This window comes from Panicum virgatum, chromosome 9N, assembly GCF_016808335.1.
Source record: "Panicum virgatum strain AP13 chromosome 9N, P.virgatum_v5, whole genome shotgun sequence".
In the NCBI taxonomy this organism is placed as follows: domain Eukaryota; kingdom Viridiplantae; phylum Streptophyta; class Magnoliopsida; order Poales; family Poaceae; genus Panicum; species Panicum virgatum.
Genome location: NC_053153.1, coordinates 37,448,282 through 37,465,889, shown reverse-complemented (window position 1 = coordinate 37,465,889; position 17,608 = coordinate 37,448,282). Strand labels below are relative to the sequence as shown.

The window sequence follows — 17,608 nt, the reverse complement described above, 5'->3', positions numbered from 1 at the left end:
CAAACAATGCTGTCGAGTACGAAGCTCTCATCCACGGTCTCCGGATCGCTGTTACACTCGGCATCATGCGTCTGCTGGCTTATGGTGACTCCAAAGTCGTCATACAGCAAGTCAACAAAGACTGGGAGCGCACCAAGGAGAAGATGGATGCCTACTGCCGGGAGATCAGGAAGCTCGAAGCCAAGTTTATGGTCTGGAGTTCCACCACGTCCCCAGGGATGATAACGTAGCGGCTGACGCGCTGTAAAAGCTCGGATCCAAGCGATCCATCATACCACTCGGTGTGTTCGTCCAAGAACTCAATAGCCCTAAGGTCAAGATGGAAGAGGAACCCCCCACAAAGCCTGACTTGGTCCCAGCCATAGGGAGCAGGTCCTGACTCTTGACACTGACTAGCGCTCCCCAATCATCGACTTCATCAAGAACAACAAAAGCTACCCAAAGTGAAAGGAGCACGAGAAGCTTGCTCGCCGGTCAAGCAACTACGTCGTCATAGGAGCCGAGTTGTTCAGGCACTCGACATCCTCAGGAACCCTTTGCAAATGCATTACACAAGATGAAGGAGCCCGACTCCTTAGCGATATCCACTCGGGTATCTGCGGCAACCACGCAGGCGACCCTCGTGGTGAAAGCCTTCCGATCAGGCTTCTACTGGCCCACGGCCTTGGCCGATGCCCGAAACATCCTCAGACGATGTCCCGGGTGCCAGTTCTTCTCCAAGCAACAGCACGTCCGGCTCGGGCCCTACGGACTATACCACCTTCCTGGCCATTCGCTTGTTGGGGACTCGACTCGGTGGGACCCCTAAAGACGGCCATTGGCAGATACAATAACATATTCATGGCAATCGACAAGTTCACAAAATCGATCGAAGTCAAGCCAGTGACAGCCACCACAGCAGCCAAGGCAGCCGAGTTCATCAAGGAGATATCACACCGATTCGGGGTGCCTAACCGGATCATCACAGATCTAGGCACTTCGTTCACGGGCTCTGAGTTCTGGGACTACTGCCACAAAAGCTGCATTGACATCTACTATGCCTCCGTAGCGCACCCCAGGTGCAATGGCCAAGTCGAAAGGGCCAACAGCTTGATCCTCCAGGGGCTCAAGGCCAGAATTTTCGATCCGATCGAAAAATATGGTGCAAAGTGGCTCCAAGAACTACCTAGAGTAGTTTGGGGCCTCCGCACACAGAGAGGCCGGGCCATGGGTTATTGGCCATTCTTCATGGTATATGGTTCTGAAGCAGTCTTGCCATCGGATATAGCTTTTGGTGCTCCGCCCATCCAGAACTATGACGAAAACAAAGCCGAAGCGACTCGATGCACCGACATCGACTCGACAGAGGAGCACTGCCTGACGGCCTCCATACATCATGCGAGATTTGAGCAGCAGCTCTGGCGCTATCATGATCGCAATGTCCACGAGCGATACTTCAACGTCGGTGACCTGGTTCTACGACGAATCCAGTCGACCACCGGCGCTCACAAGCTGTCCTCCCCATGGGAAGGCTCCTTTGTAGTCAGTGGGATAGTGGTTCCTGGAACCTACCACCTACAGAGGCCAGACGGTACAGATGTGGGCAACCCATGGAATATCGAGCACCTGTGCCACTTCTATCCATAGAAACATAGAAAATGCAAAGCTATGTACCCATCTACTCATTTAATAAAGGTTGTCGCGTTTTATACATCACACTCTGCTTATTCTTGTTCTTTACCGAGTCATTTTCAATACGCTCGGGGGCTATGTCTCGGCCACCCATCCAGCCCCACTCGGAGTCCGACTAGTCGAGCAAGAACAACCCGGTTCGCTCTTACTGAACATAGCCAAGTACGTTCAGGAATCGCTCTGTGTCACCCTAACTGCACACATTGATGATCCGCTCTCAAGCGCTACAAAAAGGGCTCAGAGATCGCTTTCCACCTACTCGGCAAAATCAGAAAAAAACCCGGACCGTGGGCATCACTTAACAACAAATAAAATTAAAGCATTATTTACATAAATATTGTTTTCAGTCGGTTCACACTGACCAACTCTCCTTGCAGCAAAATAAACAAAAGAAATCCCTTGAGACCGGCAGCCTACAGCTCGGCCATGACGTGCTCGGCAATCTCGACAGCGGTATGGTTGGCCTCCCAGTCTGCATCCGAGCAGTCTTCAGGGACGTCGTCTCCCACTGGATCCAGATCTGCTTTCGGGAGATGGGTCTTCACCAGAGCCAGGGTATGCTGCATGGCATCCCTGGCAGCTTCCTTGACGAAGGCCTCCAAACGGCCATGGGAGGCCTCCAGCCTCCCAGACAGGCTCTCGGCAGCCACCACACCCTCAGGCTCAAATGCCCCAAGCAGTGCCTCCAGCAGCCTGCTTAGGCGATTCAGTGTCTCCCGGCCCTGTGCCGTCTGATCCTCCACTTCTACATAAAAGCACCCGGCTGGGTCAGGCCAAGCCGGAGAAACGATAGAAAACAACTAGCAGTATGATTTCCGAATCGTACCTCGCCGAGCCTGCTGCTCCAGGCAAAGCTTCTCCTCGAAGGCGGCCTCCCACGGCTCAGCCACCTCCCAGAGCTTCTGCAGCTCCTCGTTGGCCTTGGTGCAGGTCTCTAGCTCTAAGCAAAAAGCAAGTAAGAGACAAAACAGTGCAAAAAGGACTCGGCAGACATTGATCCGACTCCTTACTGTGCCTCTCCTTGCACAGAGCATCTTCGGCCTTCACCTTCTCGGCCTCTAACTGGCGGCCCTGTGCCTCCAGCTCAGCCACCCTGGCCTCGAGATCCACCACCCGACCGATGGCGGTGATACCCTCGGCCAGCTCCTGGACTCGGCAGTGTTGTTTGTAGCCTGAGACTTGATGGTGGATCGTGGCGTAAACTCGATCATGAAAGCGCCGAGTTCTACTGACCACTTTACGACTCGGCCATTGGCATCCTTATTGTGCAGGATGTCTCCGAGTGGATAGGAGGAGGCCACCTTGATCTTGTGTGCTTGGAAGTAGTGCCGAAGCTTTCTTGACATGATGAGGATGGCGTGACCCGGCTCGTTTCGTCTCGTCTCGCTCGACGACCAGGACGGTGCTTACCACATTGGTGGTGGCAGCGATGTATAGGAGGAGGACTTCCCCATCTTCTGGTGCTGTGAGGACAGGTGGCGAGGTGAGAAAATCCTTGAGCTCCTGGAATGCTTTGGAAGCATCATCGTTCCACTCGAACTTGTCGGACTTCCGGAGAAGTCTGAAGAAGGGTAGGCCTCTGTCACTGAGTCGGCTTATGATCCTACTCAAGGCAGCTATGCACCCTGTAAGCTTCATTAGGTCCTTTTTGCTCCTGGGAGGCTTCATGAACCTGATGGCGTTGACCTTTGTGGGGTTGGCTTCGATGCCCCGGCTACTGACTATGAAGCTGAGTAGTTTTCTGGACGGGACACCGAACACACACTTGGTCGGGTTGAGCTTCCATTTGAATTTCCTGAGATTTTCAAATGTCTCGGAGAGATCCGTAATGAATTGATCATTACGTTTTGTCTTGACGATGACATCATCACAAAGGCCTCGGCGTTGTGACTGATCTGCCCCTGTAGGCATCTCTGAATGGCCTTCTGGTAGGTGGCACCGGCATTCTTGAGGCCGAACGTCATGGTGTTGTAGCAGTAGGCCCCGGCCCGAAGGGGCCGATGAAGGGCATCTTCTCTTGATCCGACTCCTTGAGGGCTGTTTGGTGGTACCCTAAGTAACAGTCAAGAAAAGAGAGGAGAACGCACCCGGCCGTCGAATTGATGACCTGATCGATGTGTGGTAGAGGAAAGGGGTCCTTAGGTTAGTGTTTGTTAAGGTCAGTATAGTCAACACACATTCTCCATTCACCATTTTTCTTTTTTACAAGGATTGGGTTTGCTAGCCAATCTGGGTGTGCGACTTCTCTAATAAAATCAGCGGCAAGGAGCCGGGTTACTTCTACCCTAATAGCCTCCTTTCGATCTTGCGCAAAGCGGTGGAGCCGTTGCTTGATGGGTCTCGCCTTCATGTCCAGATCTATGGAGTGCTCAGCCTCCTCCCTTGGGACTCGGGGCATGTCAGATGGTTTCCATGTGAAGATGTCCCAATTCTCCTGGTGGAAGGAGGTCAACGCGCCTTCCTACGCCGGGTCGAGGCTGGCCCCGATCACGGCGGTCTTGTATGCTTCATCGTCCCGAAGGACGATGGTCTTGGTCGCCACGGCTGGCGGGAGCTGCGATTCGGAAGTCGACTCCTTAGCGGGGATCTGCTACTGGTCCGCCAGGAGGTTCTTTGCTACCTGAGCAACAAGAACCGAGTTCCTAGATCGTTCCAGGGTGTCGGAGAGTTCAATGTTCTTTGCCTCACACGTGTAGGAGGTCTGTAGATCTCCATAGACCGAGAGGACTCCCTTTGGAGCTGGCATCTTCAGGAGAAGGTACGTGTGGTTGGGGATCGCCATGAACTTGGCGATGAAGGGTCTTCCCAGGATGGCATGGTAGGAGGTCTCAAACTCGGCAACCTCAAAGTTGACGTACTTTGTGCGGTAGTTGTCGCGGGTGCTAAAGGTGACTAGCAATGTGGCCCGGCCGACCGGAGTCAACCCGGTGTAACACCCGGTTTATAAAAGAACATAAACCGAGCAATCATATACGTGCCAGGATCAAGTCACACGTATATACAACAGAATGAACAGTATATCACAGCACATATCACGAATAAGTCATAATAAAACGAAATACGAATGTTATTTATTACATTAATGACAAAAATGTCTGATACAGCGAAAGCGAAGTACAAAATACGATAAAAGCTCTCCGAAGCTGAGCGGGGCGCCACAGGGACGTCGACTGGGAGACGAACGCCTAGAAGTCCTCGTAGTCCTGGTAGCGCTAAGCGAACTCCCTCGCGTCGGCAGGAACTGAGCAGCAGTAGAGTATCCAAGAGGAAAAGTAGAGAAGAGGCAAGAGTGAGCACACAACTTGTACTCAACAAGTATAACACAAACTATGAGACTCTAAGGTTGGCTGACTCAACTGCATTAGCTTTTAAGTCTTGGCAAAATTTTATTAAAGCTATTTACTACGAGTTGATGAATTACCATTAACCCAGTTACATAGTAATTAGCCAAATTTAATCATGATACTACTGAGAACCAAACCGAAACCAAGCCACCAAGGTAACCCCGAGAGGCACCTCCCTCGTCGGAAGGAGATAACCCCACTAATCAAAAGGAGGATCTGGGCTGCTCATAACCGTGAGCACGGCTAGTATACCAGTTTTACACTCTGCAGAGGTTGCACATCTTTACCCACAAGTCGTGAGCTACGCCAGTTGTTCATCACACTTCCTTAGGTGAGATGACTAGCGACTCACTACGAGGCCTTTACAAAGAATCTCGTTGGTAGGGAGTAACCGCGAGGGTGGATCGGCGACTATGGAGCAGGTCTAGTGGGCGTCAAGACACGAAGCACAGACGAGGCCACTCAGTACGAGGGACATAGAAGCTTACCGCCCCTGCCACGCAGGTAAGTTACTCCAAACCAAAAAGATCTAATTATTACGCCAAGTCTATCCCATTCTAGCCTTGTGGTAGCGCTGTTGTCCCAGGTTGTCGCTCTATGAACCGGTCCTTATGGAGAGTGGCCAACCAAGCACTAAGCACCGTGCTGGCCCCCTAAACCATGTTTCTACAAAAAAACCAGATTTTAACGAAACGTGAGCCACCCAAGCACGAAGCACAGAGGGCCACTCTCAGAATTAAATTTAAGTAAACCATTAATCAAATTAATTAAAAAGGACCAAAGTGTGTTATAGCGCGGCACCTAGCACAACTAACCAAAATGCAACCCAAGGTAATATATAAAGGATAAATGTGGCTAGGAAATCCTTATAGGCATACAGTATTAAATGCAGTATGAAATTGTATTTAAAAGTGATAGGTTGTTCATGTTACACTTGCCTTCCTCGTACTGCTCTTGCTGCTACTCAAACTGATCTAAAAATCAATGCTGCTCCGGGTACTGGTACTGGGGCTCCTCGGATGGATCAACGTCTACTCACGAACACATGGCCAAAACAATGCTCAACAATAAGCATACAAGCAAACACTAACAAAAACTAAGAGATAGTACATCAATACATAAAAACAGCAAGAAAAACTAAGCCTAAACTGTTCTACGCGTTACAACGATCGCGTGGACATAAAGAACGCCTAAAACGGAGCTAAAATGCATAATCTGGGCCAAAAACAAGTTCTAGGGGCTTATCTGCGAGAAAAACTAAGTTCCAGGGGGTTTTCTGCAAAAACCGAGGACTTAAACGTAATTAAACTATAGATCCAGGGTCTAACTCACAAAAACACCAAGGCTAGACGGCAGGTTCTATTTCTAGGAAGCTCAGGGGTGTCCTTGCAAAGTTTTGGGCCTAACTGCAATTAGTTTTGAACTGACTAGGAGCGCGGGTTGAATATGAGGAAAGGTAGGGGTTCTTTAGCAAAAACCATCGGGCTGAAGCAGTATGCGCCGATCTGCGCTGTTGGATCTTGATCGCGCGGCTCAGGCGAAACGGTACTCGGCTTCTAATCCAGGGCGCCGACCTCAGATCGAACGGCCGAGGGCTTCTGGGCGAGCGGGCGGCGGCGCAACGCGCCGGCGGCTCTGTTCCGCGGCAGCGCAGGCTGAAGCTCGTCGGAGTTGGGCAAAACTAGTGCTCCCGGGCTCGATTCAAGCAGTGGTTTGGCCCAGGAGCATGAGCACGGCATGGCTAATCCACTGGTGGGCTCAGGAAGGGGCTGCATCGGCCGGGGAGGAGGGCCGGCGGTGAAAGGCGGCTTGGGTTCGCCGATGTACCGTGTTCTGGGACCTAGAGCGCGCATTAGAGCCTACAAGCTAGCGCAAAAGAATCAGGAGGCTGGGGCGGTGCTCACCGAGATTGGAATTGGATGGAGACGTACTGCAGCAGCGCCGGCGTCGGGATCCGGCGGAAGCAGCACGGCGGAGCTCGGGCCCGATTCCGGCGAGGCAGGGTCCCAGGGCCGGTGCAGAGGGCTCGGGAAGCCTCCTGGATGCACGGCGGAGCTTCTTCGGCGGATTGTAGGGGATGGGACGTGGTGGTGCGGCATGACCGCGGCGGAGCAGCGGCCCTGCGTGGCGGAGCACAACGAGGTTCTTGGGGTAGGGCTCCTGGGCGGCGCTGGAGGGCTAAGATGCGTGCGCAGAGGGTGCGGGGTGATGTTTAAAGGGAGAGCGCCGAAGATTTCGGCGTGCGCGCAATGGGAGACCATCACGGAGATCGCGGCGGAGAGCTCGGTTACGGCTGGTGCGAGGAAACCGGATCACGCAACGACTTTGCGTGATCCCATGCGCGGAACTCAGCTTCTAGAAGGAGATGGCGCAGGCGAAGCTGGACAGTGGGCCTGCCGAGGCTAGGTGGTCCACAGGACAGCGAGGAAAGGAGTTCGGTGCGGGCCGGCGCAGGGAGGAAGAAAGGAAGGAAGGGGACGGAGCTGACGGGGTGGGCCGGTCTGTCAGTGGCAGAGTGAGGAAAGGAAAGCGCGGGTGAGTGGCGCCGACTTGTGGGCCTGAGCGGGGAGAGGGAGTGAGCGAGGAGTGGCTGGCAGGTGGGTCCGGGGGGGAAAACGTGGCCGAGGGAAGGGCGGGGTACGGCTGCTTTGCGCCGACAGGTGGGGCACACCGGTCAGAGGGCGCGCGCGAACGCGGGCTGAAAGGGAAGGCACTGGCTCGGGAGCGCGGACGCTGTTGAGTGGGCCTGCCTTGTCAGAAGGAGGCGGGGAGGCGCGCAGCGCTGAGACGCTGGGCTGAGCGGAGCGGGCGCGTTTGGGCCATGCGCGGGGAAGAGAGGAGGCGGGCTGACTGGGCTGCTTGCTGGGCCGAACGGGGAGAAAGGAAAGGAGACAGAGGGTGGGCCGGCCAACGGGCTTGAGTGAGAGAAATGGGCCGGCTTGCGGGATTTGGGTTGGGTTTTCCAGGGCGGTTTGGGCTGGGCCAAGTTGGGGTTTTGGGTTGGCTGGGTTTCTTTCTTTTGCTCTGATTTTCCTTTCTTTTTCCTTTTTGCTAAAACAAACTAACTCAAACAAAACAAAACTATTTGAATTCAAACAAAAATTGAATTCAACAACCTTATGCACACAAGCAATTAAAATAAATGCTCCAGCATGAATGCAGCAACAAAGTTTAACCTATGTAAAATTTTAATTACTTGAGGAATAAAATTGGATTAAATGCAAACTAACCAAATTAAATCCTAGAAAAACAAATAAAGCCAATTAAATTTATTATTAAATAGGAAAATTAGATTAGGGTGTTACACCTGGCTTCAGGGATGATGCCGTAGAAGGCCTGGTCGGATGGGACCAGGGATGTCATGTCGTAGCCCATGTTCTCCAACATGCTGGAGAAGGTGATGTCGAGGGCGCTACCACCGTCGACGAGTACTTTGGCCAGGCTTACTTGGCACACCACCGGGCTGACCACGAGGGGGTAGGCACCCGGCCTGGGCAGGTGGACCCAGTGTTCGCGGCGGTCGAAGGTGATCGGCGTCTCCGACCACCGCAGGGGTTCAACCGGGTGTTTGAACACCAGGTTGACTTCGCGATCGTCCAGCTTGAGCTTGCACTGGCATGATGGCTTGCTGGGACCGCCGAATATGATGTTTACGGCCCTGTCTTCTTGCTGAAATTTCCCTGGGGAATCTTTCCTCTGCTCGTCGTTGTCTCACCTATGCGAGTTGCGCATCCGTGGGCGCGACCGGGTGGTTCTGGAACCACTCGGCCTGTCGCGGTCGTCGTGGCGGGGTGGCTTGGAGTCGTCATCCATGATGACACCGTTGGAGAGTGCTCGGCACTCCCGGGCAGAGTGTGTTTCGTCCTTGTGCCAAGGACACTTTCCATCCAGGAGTCGGTCCAGGTCCGCTTGGTTGAGGGTGGAGCGGAATTGAGACCTTTCGGCGACAGCGATGGTGTTCTCAGGGGCACGCTTGTGGTCCCGGTTCTTGGATGACTCAGCGCGGTCGTGTTTCTTCCTGTGATGAGGTGGGCGATCGTCGTGTCGGTGTTTCGAGCGATTGTCCCGCTAAGAGGGGCGCTTGGATTAGTCGTTCTTATGCTGGCGGTGGGCCCGCTCGGCTTCCTCCATGTCGGCATGCTAGTTGACGACCATCATCATGTCGCCCACGGTCTTAGGGTTGTTCTCGAACATCTTCCTCCATAGGTGATGCAGAGATCCTGCCAACTGTTGATGGAGCCAGCAGGGAGGACTTCGAGCCAGTTGAGGGCGTGGCGCCCCATCATGACCGGGAAGTAGGCAGCCATGATGTCGTTGTCACCGCTTGCAGCTCGGACGGCGATGGAGTAGGTGCGCAGCCACGTCTTGGGGTCCGACTCGCCGTCGTACTTCTCAATCCCGGTTGGCTTGAAGGTGGCGGGCCACTGGATGGCCCAGAGCCGACTGGAGAAGGCAGAGAAGCTGTCGAGGTCATTGCCGGGTTCGTAGTCGCGGCGTGGTCGTCGCGGAGGGTTGTCGCCCCGGCGGCCGCGGTTCTGGTGGTCGGCGTCGGGGACGCCGTGTTCCTCGTCGTATTGGTGACGTTGCTCGCGTTCGGCGGCGTCGCATTGGTGGTGACAGTTGTTGATGCGCGGACGTAGATCTTGTCGGTTGAGCTGGAGGCGGAGGTCATTCTGGTTGACCGCCTTTTCATCGTCGCCGTGGGTTCGTGTCGAGTGGTGACTCGACTGGGCGCGGTAAGCCGAGTTGTCCTTGTGCAGCTGCTGGCCTTGCGTGGTAGCCACGTGCAGATGAGCGCGAGCCTTGACGATCTCGGGGGTCTCCTGGAGACCCTCGAGCACCTGGAATACCGCAGCGAGGTTGGCCGATGGTGTAGCGAAGACGTCTTGGCCGTTGTAGTCGAGGACGAAGTTGGTGTTGAGGTTCCGCGGTTGGATCGGTGAACGCTGGTTCCTGGGATTGCGGTGATCGGCATCCTCCATGTCGTGCTTGGAGTGTTGAATCGCCGTCTCATTTCGCCTTCTGTCCGTGCGGAGCTTGTTGCGGCGGAGTCGGTTCTCTCTCCCTTCGTCGTCCTTGTTCGGGCGAGTGTCGGAGACATCGGAGACGACGAATATCCGGCGATGCTCTATCGCCGAAGAGCGGTTGGTTGGGAGGGTGAACGAGGCATCTTGGAAGCCAAGTTCCGCTGCTGAAGCCGGGTCAGATCCGATCTGAGCCGAGGTAGCCGAGTCGGGCAGTCGCACTCGGATCTGATCCGAGTATGTTGTAGCGACGTTTCGAAGTCCGAAGGGGATCCGATCCCGGTCGTCGTGGTGTCGCAGTGTGTCCTTGCCAAGTCTGATGCACTCGGCGATGGATCTGCCGACTCGATCTATCTGGGAGATAAGATCGTCAGCAGATCTAACAGGGCGACGGGTCGTCCTAGAAGGAGTAACTATCATGTAGTCCGCCTCTGGTTCGGGAACTCGAGGTGTGACGGGTCTCGGGGTGGCCAGATCGGATCTGGTCCTGGTAGAAGCATTGTCGAGTCCGCGGAGGACTCAGTCAGGGTCGTCCTGATGATGAAGAGCGAATTTTCTAAGTTGGATGCACTCACCGATGGATCTACCGACGCGATCTATCTGGAAGATCAGATCATCAGCAGATTCGGCACGGCGACGGGTCACCCTGGCTGGCGTGGTCGCCACGTTGAAGTTCTCGGATTCGGAAATCCGAGAGGTGACGAAGGCCTGGGGGTCAGATCGGATCTAACCCCAGTGAAGACACTGCCTCTGGCGGTGGGAGAGCCGGAAGCGGGGTTCCTGGGAACCGCGGCCTCCGGGAAGCTCCCGAAGGTGAAGGAGAAGCCGGCTGTCGCCTCGGTTCTGGTGGTTGGCGTCGGGGACACCTTGTTCCTCGTCATATTGGCAACGTCGCTCGCATTCGGCGGTGTCGCGTTGGCGGTGACGGTTGTTGATGCTCGAACGCAGATCTTGTCGGTTGAGCTAGAGGCGGAGGTCGTTCTGGTTGACCTCCTTTTCGTTGTCGCCGTGCGGTCGTGTCGAGTGGTGACTCAACTGGGCGCGGTAAGCCGAGTTGTCCTTGTACAGCTGCTGCGATTGCATTGTAGCCACGTGCAGATGAGCGCGAGCCTTGATGATCTCGGGGGTCTCCTGGAGACCCTCGAGCACCTGGAATACCGCAGCGAGGTTGGCCGATGGTGTAGCGAAGACGTCTTGGCCGTTGTAGTCGAGGACGAAGTTGGTGTTGAGGTTCCGCGGTTGGATCAGTGAACGCTGGTTCCTGGGATTGCGGTGATCGGCATCCTCCATGTCGTGCTTGGAGTGTTGAATCGCCGTCTCATTTCGCCTTCTGTCAGCGCGGAGCTCGTTGTGGCAGAGTCGGTTCTCTCTCTCTTCATCGTTCTCGTTCGGGCGAGTGTCAGAGTCATCGGAGACGACGAAGATCCGGCGATGCTCTATCACCGAAGAGTGGTTGGGTGGGAGGGTGAACGAGGCGTCTTGGAAGCCAAGTTCCGCTCCTGAAGTCGGGTCAGATCGGATCTGAGCTAAGGTAGCCGAGTCGGGCAGTCGCTCTCGGATCTGATCCGAGTATGTTTTAGCGGTGTTACGAAGTCCGAAGGGGACCCGATCCAGGTCGTCGTGGTGTTGTAGTGCGTCCTCGCCGAGTCTGATGCACTCGGCGATGGATCTGCCGACTCGATGTATCTGGGAGATAAGATCATCAGCAGATCTGACAGGGCGACGGGTCGTCCTGGAAGGAGTAACTGTCACGTAGTCCGCCTCGGGTTCGGGAACTCGAGGTGTGACGGGTCACGGGGTGGACAGATCGGATCTGGTCCTGGTAGAAGCGTTGCCGAGTCCGTGGAGGACTCGGTCAGGGTCGTCCTGATGATGAAGAGAGAATTTGCCAAGTTGGATGCACTCAGCGATGGATCTACCGACGCGATCTATCTGGAAGATCAGATCGTCAGCAGATTCGGCAGGGTGACGGGTCACCCTGGTTGGCGTGGTCGCCACGTTGAAGTTCTCAGATTCGGAAATCCGAGAGGTGACGAAGGCCTGGGGGTCAGATCGGATCTAACCCCAGTGAAGACGCTGCGTCTGGCGGTGGGAGAGCCGGAAGCGGGGTTCCTGGGAACCGCGGCCTCCGGGGAGCTCCCGAAGGTGAAGGAGAAGCCGACTGTCGCCTCCATCTGGGCGGTGACACTAGCGGAGAAGACAACGCCAGTGTTGGCTGCCATTGAACTCGATGTATGAGCCCTGAGTCCCCTACCTGCTGCGCCAACTGTCGGATTGCTATTTCGGCCAGTCCACCAGGGGTGTACCCGGCAGTAGAGTTTCAGGATGGGGATCTCATGACCAAGATCTCGATGGTAACATGAAGACGCAGGGACTTAGACAGGTTCGGGCCGCGATGTGCGTAATACCCTATGTCCTGTGTTCGGAGTTGTATTAGGGTTTGTGGAATGCTGCGAAAAAGAAGAGTCTCTCTATGGGTCTTCCTATGCCTCCATTATATAGACTAGGAGTCGTAGGGTTACAAGGAATGATATGCTCGGATATCCGGGCTTCTAGCTAGAGCCACTCATCCTGATCCACTGGAGATCCTTTCTGCGTACAGCCGAGTCCTGCACGCCGAGTAGTCGTAGCCGAGTCAACGAGCAGGGCAGTCTCCCGGGTTCGGGGACCCCACTCGGCAGGGAGGTACATAGACCTACCTCCGTCAGACACCCTACTCGCTGGCTCGAGTTGGTTTTGGATATTCTTTTGATATTTTCGTCTTGGGTAAACCGACGGGGTTCATCCTAATAGACTTTTCCTAAGAATTACTCCATTCCTTGGTTAAGGACACCCTACTCGCTGGCTCGAGTAGGTCTTGGATATTTTTAAGATTTCATCTTGGGTAACTCGACGGAGTTCATCCTAACAGATCTATCTTAGAAATTACTCCAGTCCTTGGATAGGACACCTTACTTGCCTTGCTCAAGTAAGTTCGGGATATTTCTAAAATATTTTCGTCTTGGGTAACTCGACGGAGTTCATCCTATCTATTTTTGAAATCAATCCAGTCCTTGTGCAGGACACACTACTCGCTGGTTTGAGTAGTTTCTGGATATTTTCATAACAAGTTTTTTCCACTGTGGTGACCAGATGAGGTCTATCCTAACCAGTCAACTTTGAAAATTATCCCAGAATACAAAGAGCCGAAATTAAGCTCCATGTTCTCCAATTACTCGATATCAATCTCTCGCTTGCTCAAACTACGGAAGATGTTACACCAAGGACTTGCTGCCCTACGTGTCTATTCTGGTTTCTTCCCCAAAATAGGCTCGTCAAAAATCATAAGGTGTCCCATTTTCTCCTGGTACTTCGAGTAGTTTTCGAGAGATCCCTCGACTGCTTGGATGACCAAACTCATAGGAGCATTACTCCAAAACAAAACATTTCTTCTCAAAAGAAATGCCCAATTGGCTACGGCCCATATATTTATTTACCAAAGTGCTTTTCCCACTTGGTTAATCCTGTAGGATTGAATCCTAACTGGTCAGCACTAGAGTTCTGAATAGAACCATCCTACTCGACTCTCTTCGAGAATACTTTGCCTCTTAAGGCACCTATGGATACAACTCTTTGTATCTACTATCAGGATTGAGTAGGCGCGATGCCCTAACTCATGCCTATCGAGTATCATTACTCAACTTATCAAAGGATCTCGCAATCCTTCCATAAAACAAGTACTCGACATTACACAAATTTAAATATTTATACAAAGTACTTGCGGCTCACACGCCAAACACTTCACAATCAATTCAAGGGGACCCGGACTTGTTCAGAGTCTCCACTATCTTGTCCGCTACGGGGGAGGTCTCTCTCAGATACTGACTAAATTGGTCATCGGTGCAATCGGCTTTTGCACCCTCCCCGAGCGCATCCAGTGGAATACGTGGCCAGTAGGACTTTACCAACCCGAGTACATGTACCACGTACTATCGGGTGGTTATGGAGACATACCTTTCAAAGCTTTCGGGTACTTTACGAAGCTTCCCCGCCAATGTGAGCGGTTCGTCTTCATTCCCGTCTGGGATCTCCACAAGCCCTGGCATGTCTTGAGTAGCATCCCTCACCTCTCTAAGCTCTCCGAGCTCCTACTGCATCAAGTCAAGGGATTCAAACAAGGTTTTGAGCTGCTGAAGAACAGTTGCCATCTCTTGATCAGAATCCGCCTTGATCTTCTTGAGTTTCTCGATTTCATCTGTGTTTCGGTACATAAGAATCTTTAGATCCAGTACCAAACTTTCCTCAATCTTTAATGATTTTGAGCAAGCTGTGTACTCGATTAAAAGAAAAGCTTATGAACACCAGGCAGAAAAACCAAGTCGATTGCATCATATATGCTAAAGTCTAACCTTTTTTGGCCTTGGAGAGCTTCTTGATCTTCTCATGAAGGGCAGCCTTCTCGGACGAGAACTTCTTCACCTGTTCTCTCAGAGCATTTAGTTCTGAATTGTCCTGGGGCTGACTACCCCCATGTTCCATCACCTCCTGCCAAATATGCAAAAACAAAAGATCAGTACATACTACTCGATCTAAGAAAACAAGTACTCGAAACTATTCGACTACTTACCCCCAATAGCTTGTAAGCAAGTTTCACTTTCTCTTGTGGCGCGGCACTTCTCGATGAGATCTGGGAAGTAGTCGCCTGCACCACAGAGGCTGCCTTTTGTGGCGCATCTTCAACTTTCTCTACATTATTCCCTAGATTTTGGGAATCTAGAGGAAAAATTTGGATTACAAAACCAAAATAAGAAATGAAAGTACTCTATCAAGTACAAGGCATTATAAGGTTACCTGTAGGAGTCTCCTCGGGAAGCTTCTGGACATCTCTTTCTTTTGGAAGCTTCTCGTTTCCATCGCCCTCCGGGAGCCTTTCATCACTCCTATCAGCATCAGGAAGTGGAGAATTCAGAAGCATGGAATTTGCCAACGCTTCTGCCTCATGAGCATTTATTTCTAGAGTGCTTGGAGGCTTCTCCACTGATGCCTTGGAGGCTGAATCATCTTCAGTTCCCCCCTTGCCTCCATAAGTGCATCACTGTAAATACAAAACAGTTAAAGATGTACTCAATACAAAGACAACCCAACCAATACAAGTTTTGAGGAACTTACGTAGGTGCCCTTGTCAAGGCAAGCTTCCTCGCGTCGAATTTAGGGGGCGGCCTAATGATCATGGCCTTGCCACTCGAACATCCGGCATCACCTATATTGGAACTACTCGCTGGTCGAGTAGTAACAGTCCCCTTTGACGGGTCCGCTATTGTGGAAGGGATGGTTTGTCCTACCACAGCATCATCCCTAGATGCTGTAGTCCGTGGCATCTTAGCCGCCAGACATAAAAAGTAAAAGTTTCAGGTCAAAACAAGCAAATCGACAAACTTATCAAAGTACTCGATTGATACCAATAAGCTACTTACCTGTTGTTTATAGCTTGTGAGGAGCTACCACGCTTCCTCACAGTCGAACGAGTACCCTTCGGATGACCCGCATGGGTATCTTCGCTTGGGCTGGCACTATGCACCCTGCGATCATCCCCGACTAATTCCCCAGCTTCTGCATCAGTAGTTTCATCATTAGAACTAAAGCCTTCAATTTCTAAAGAATCTTCAGAACCAGGCAAAGGTTCGGCATTATCACTGGGAACAAGGTAGGATGGGCGAAATATGCCTGGCAGAGGAGGACTACTCCTATATAAATTCACATCATCCTACAAAAGGATCGGAAAGTTGTTAGTTACACTACAATAACAAGTACTCGAAATTGTAAATCGACTACTTGTCACCTCCTTTGGAGGATTCAACACTGAAAATGTGTTGAGGAGGTGCGGAACATGCTCCATCTTCTCGAAAAGTCGCTGCACTCGACGAAGAACTTCTCCGTTGGAGATTTCCTTTTCTGAGCATCGCGATGGATCATTTATTCCTTAATACTCGAAGCCAAAAGTTACTCGAGCCTGGAGAGGCTGGATTCTACGCTTCATCCAGTCAATGGCCACAGCCTCTCCACTTATTCCTTTTTGCTTTAATCTTGCAATCATTTCCAGTAATTCTGGAATTTGGCTCGTATCAAGAGGCTTCTTCAGCTATTCAGCTCTGTGAATCGGGGGACCTGCTAGGATGGATGGAAGGCTATTTCCATGATTTTTGACATAAAACCATCTTGGTTTCCAGTCGATTACTTTTTGTGACAATTTTTAAGGGATGTTAACCCTTTCCATCCTTTGTCTCAGCTGAATCCCTACCCCACCAACTACATCTAGTCTAGTCAAACTAGGCTGGGGCTTAAGATGAAAAAGGTGGCAGAAAAGGTCGAAATGGGGCTCGATGCCCAGAAAAGCTTGGCACAAATGTACGAAGAAAAATATATGAACAAAAGAGTTGGGGGTGAGATGATGAAGCTGGATCCCATAATAATACAGGAGTCCAGAAAAGAAATTAGAGCAAGGAAGACCTAACCCTTGCTCAAAATAAGGAAGAAATCCAACAATCTCGCCTGTATTTTCATACGGGCGGGCGTTGTTGACGGTCGTTAAGTGCGAAATATGACCATCAACTATACTCATAAAAGAAGGAAAACCATACCTCTTACCCACATATTTGTATCACTAACCTAGCTCCACAGTTGTTTTCGAAGATCTATGATTTCAGGAGCACAAGTCCGGAATAAGAAGAAAACACAACGAATACACAGACAAAGTCGCAAACGATCGCGTCCTGCGTAACACATGCAAAAAGAGGCCCACAAACCAGACCAAACCGACCAACCAAGCCCCGGCAACGACCATCTGACATCAGGACCCACCAGGCAGTGTACCAGAGAAGGATGGTGGCCAGAGGCGGCACAGGGGGGTCGGCCGATCCCACCTGGCAGCCAAACAGGCTGAGTTTTGGCGAGAAGACTGATCTTATCCTCTAGAGGTCGGTTAGGGATGTTTTCATGTTTAGAGACGGCAGGAACCGACCTCAAGAGCTATAAAAAGGGCCTCCCACCACTCTCACCACACACACCACTTGAAGGCCTCTCTCTCACACTCTCTTGTGACTTGTACTGCTTAGGGTAGTGAAGCTAGGCTAGTACTTTATCTCCTTAGCGAATCCAGTCGTCCTCGGGGTCGGCGAGTAGTCCTCGGCCTCTGGTATGGCTTTGTATTCCGACTTTCGTTATGCTATTCATTCTGAGTTCGTTCTCGGTTATCTTGCTATGTTCGTAGCTTGCTTAGACTTGATCTGTGCTTTATCAAGTTATAGTAGTTGCTTGCTTAGACCAGATGATCTGGGTAAGGATATCGGTTCGTTGTGCTTTCGGGCTTGCTTTAGCATCTTACCTGTCCATCCGAAGGGTGGGGGACCTAGGGTGCTAGGGTAGTGACTTCATATGCGGGCATGGTGCCCGGGTATGCGGGATCCTTCGGATATGACGGTGCTCCACGGTGTGACTGGGGTAGACCACAGGTGGTGACAGCCCTGTCGGTCCGCCGGGAAGCTGCTTCTCGGTTAGCGTACTCCCCGACGTTCGGGTGTCGTGTAGGAGTTC

At 52.2% G+C, this 17,608-nt stretch overlaps 1 protein-coding gene across 1 annotated transcript; it reads left to right on the top strand.

Annotated features, from left to right (window-relative positions):
- Nucleotides 1–840: 840 nt before the first annotated feature.
- On the top strand, nucleotides 841–1,626 carry LOC120688998. The gene has a single exon (XM_039971350.1). The coding sequence runs from the start codon at nucleotides 841–843 to the stop codon at nucleotides 1,624–1,626; it is 786 nt and encodes a 261-aa protein (XP_039827284.1).
- The last annotated feature ends 15,982 nt before the right edge of the window (nucleotides 1,627–17,608 follow it).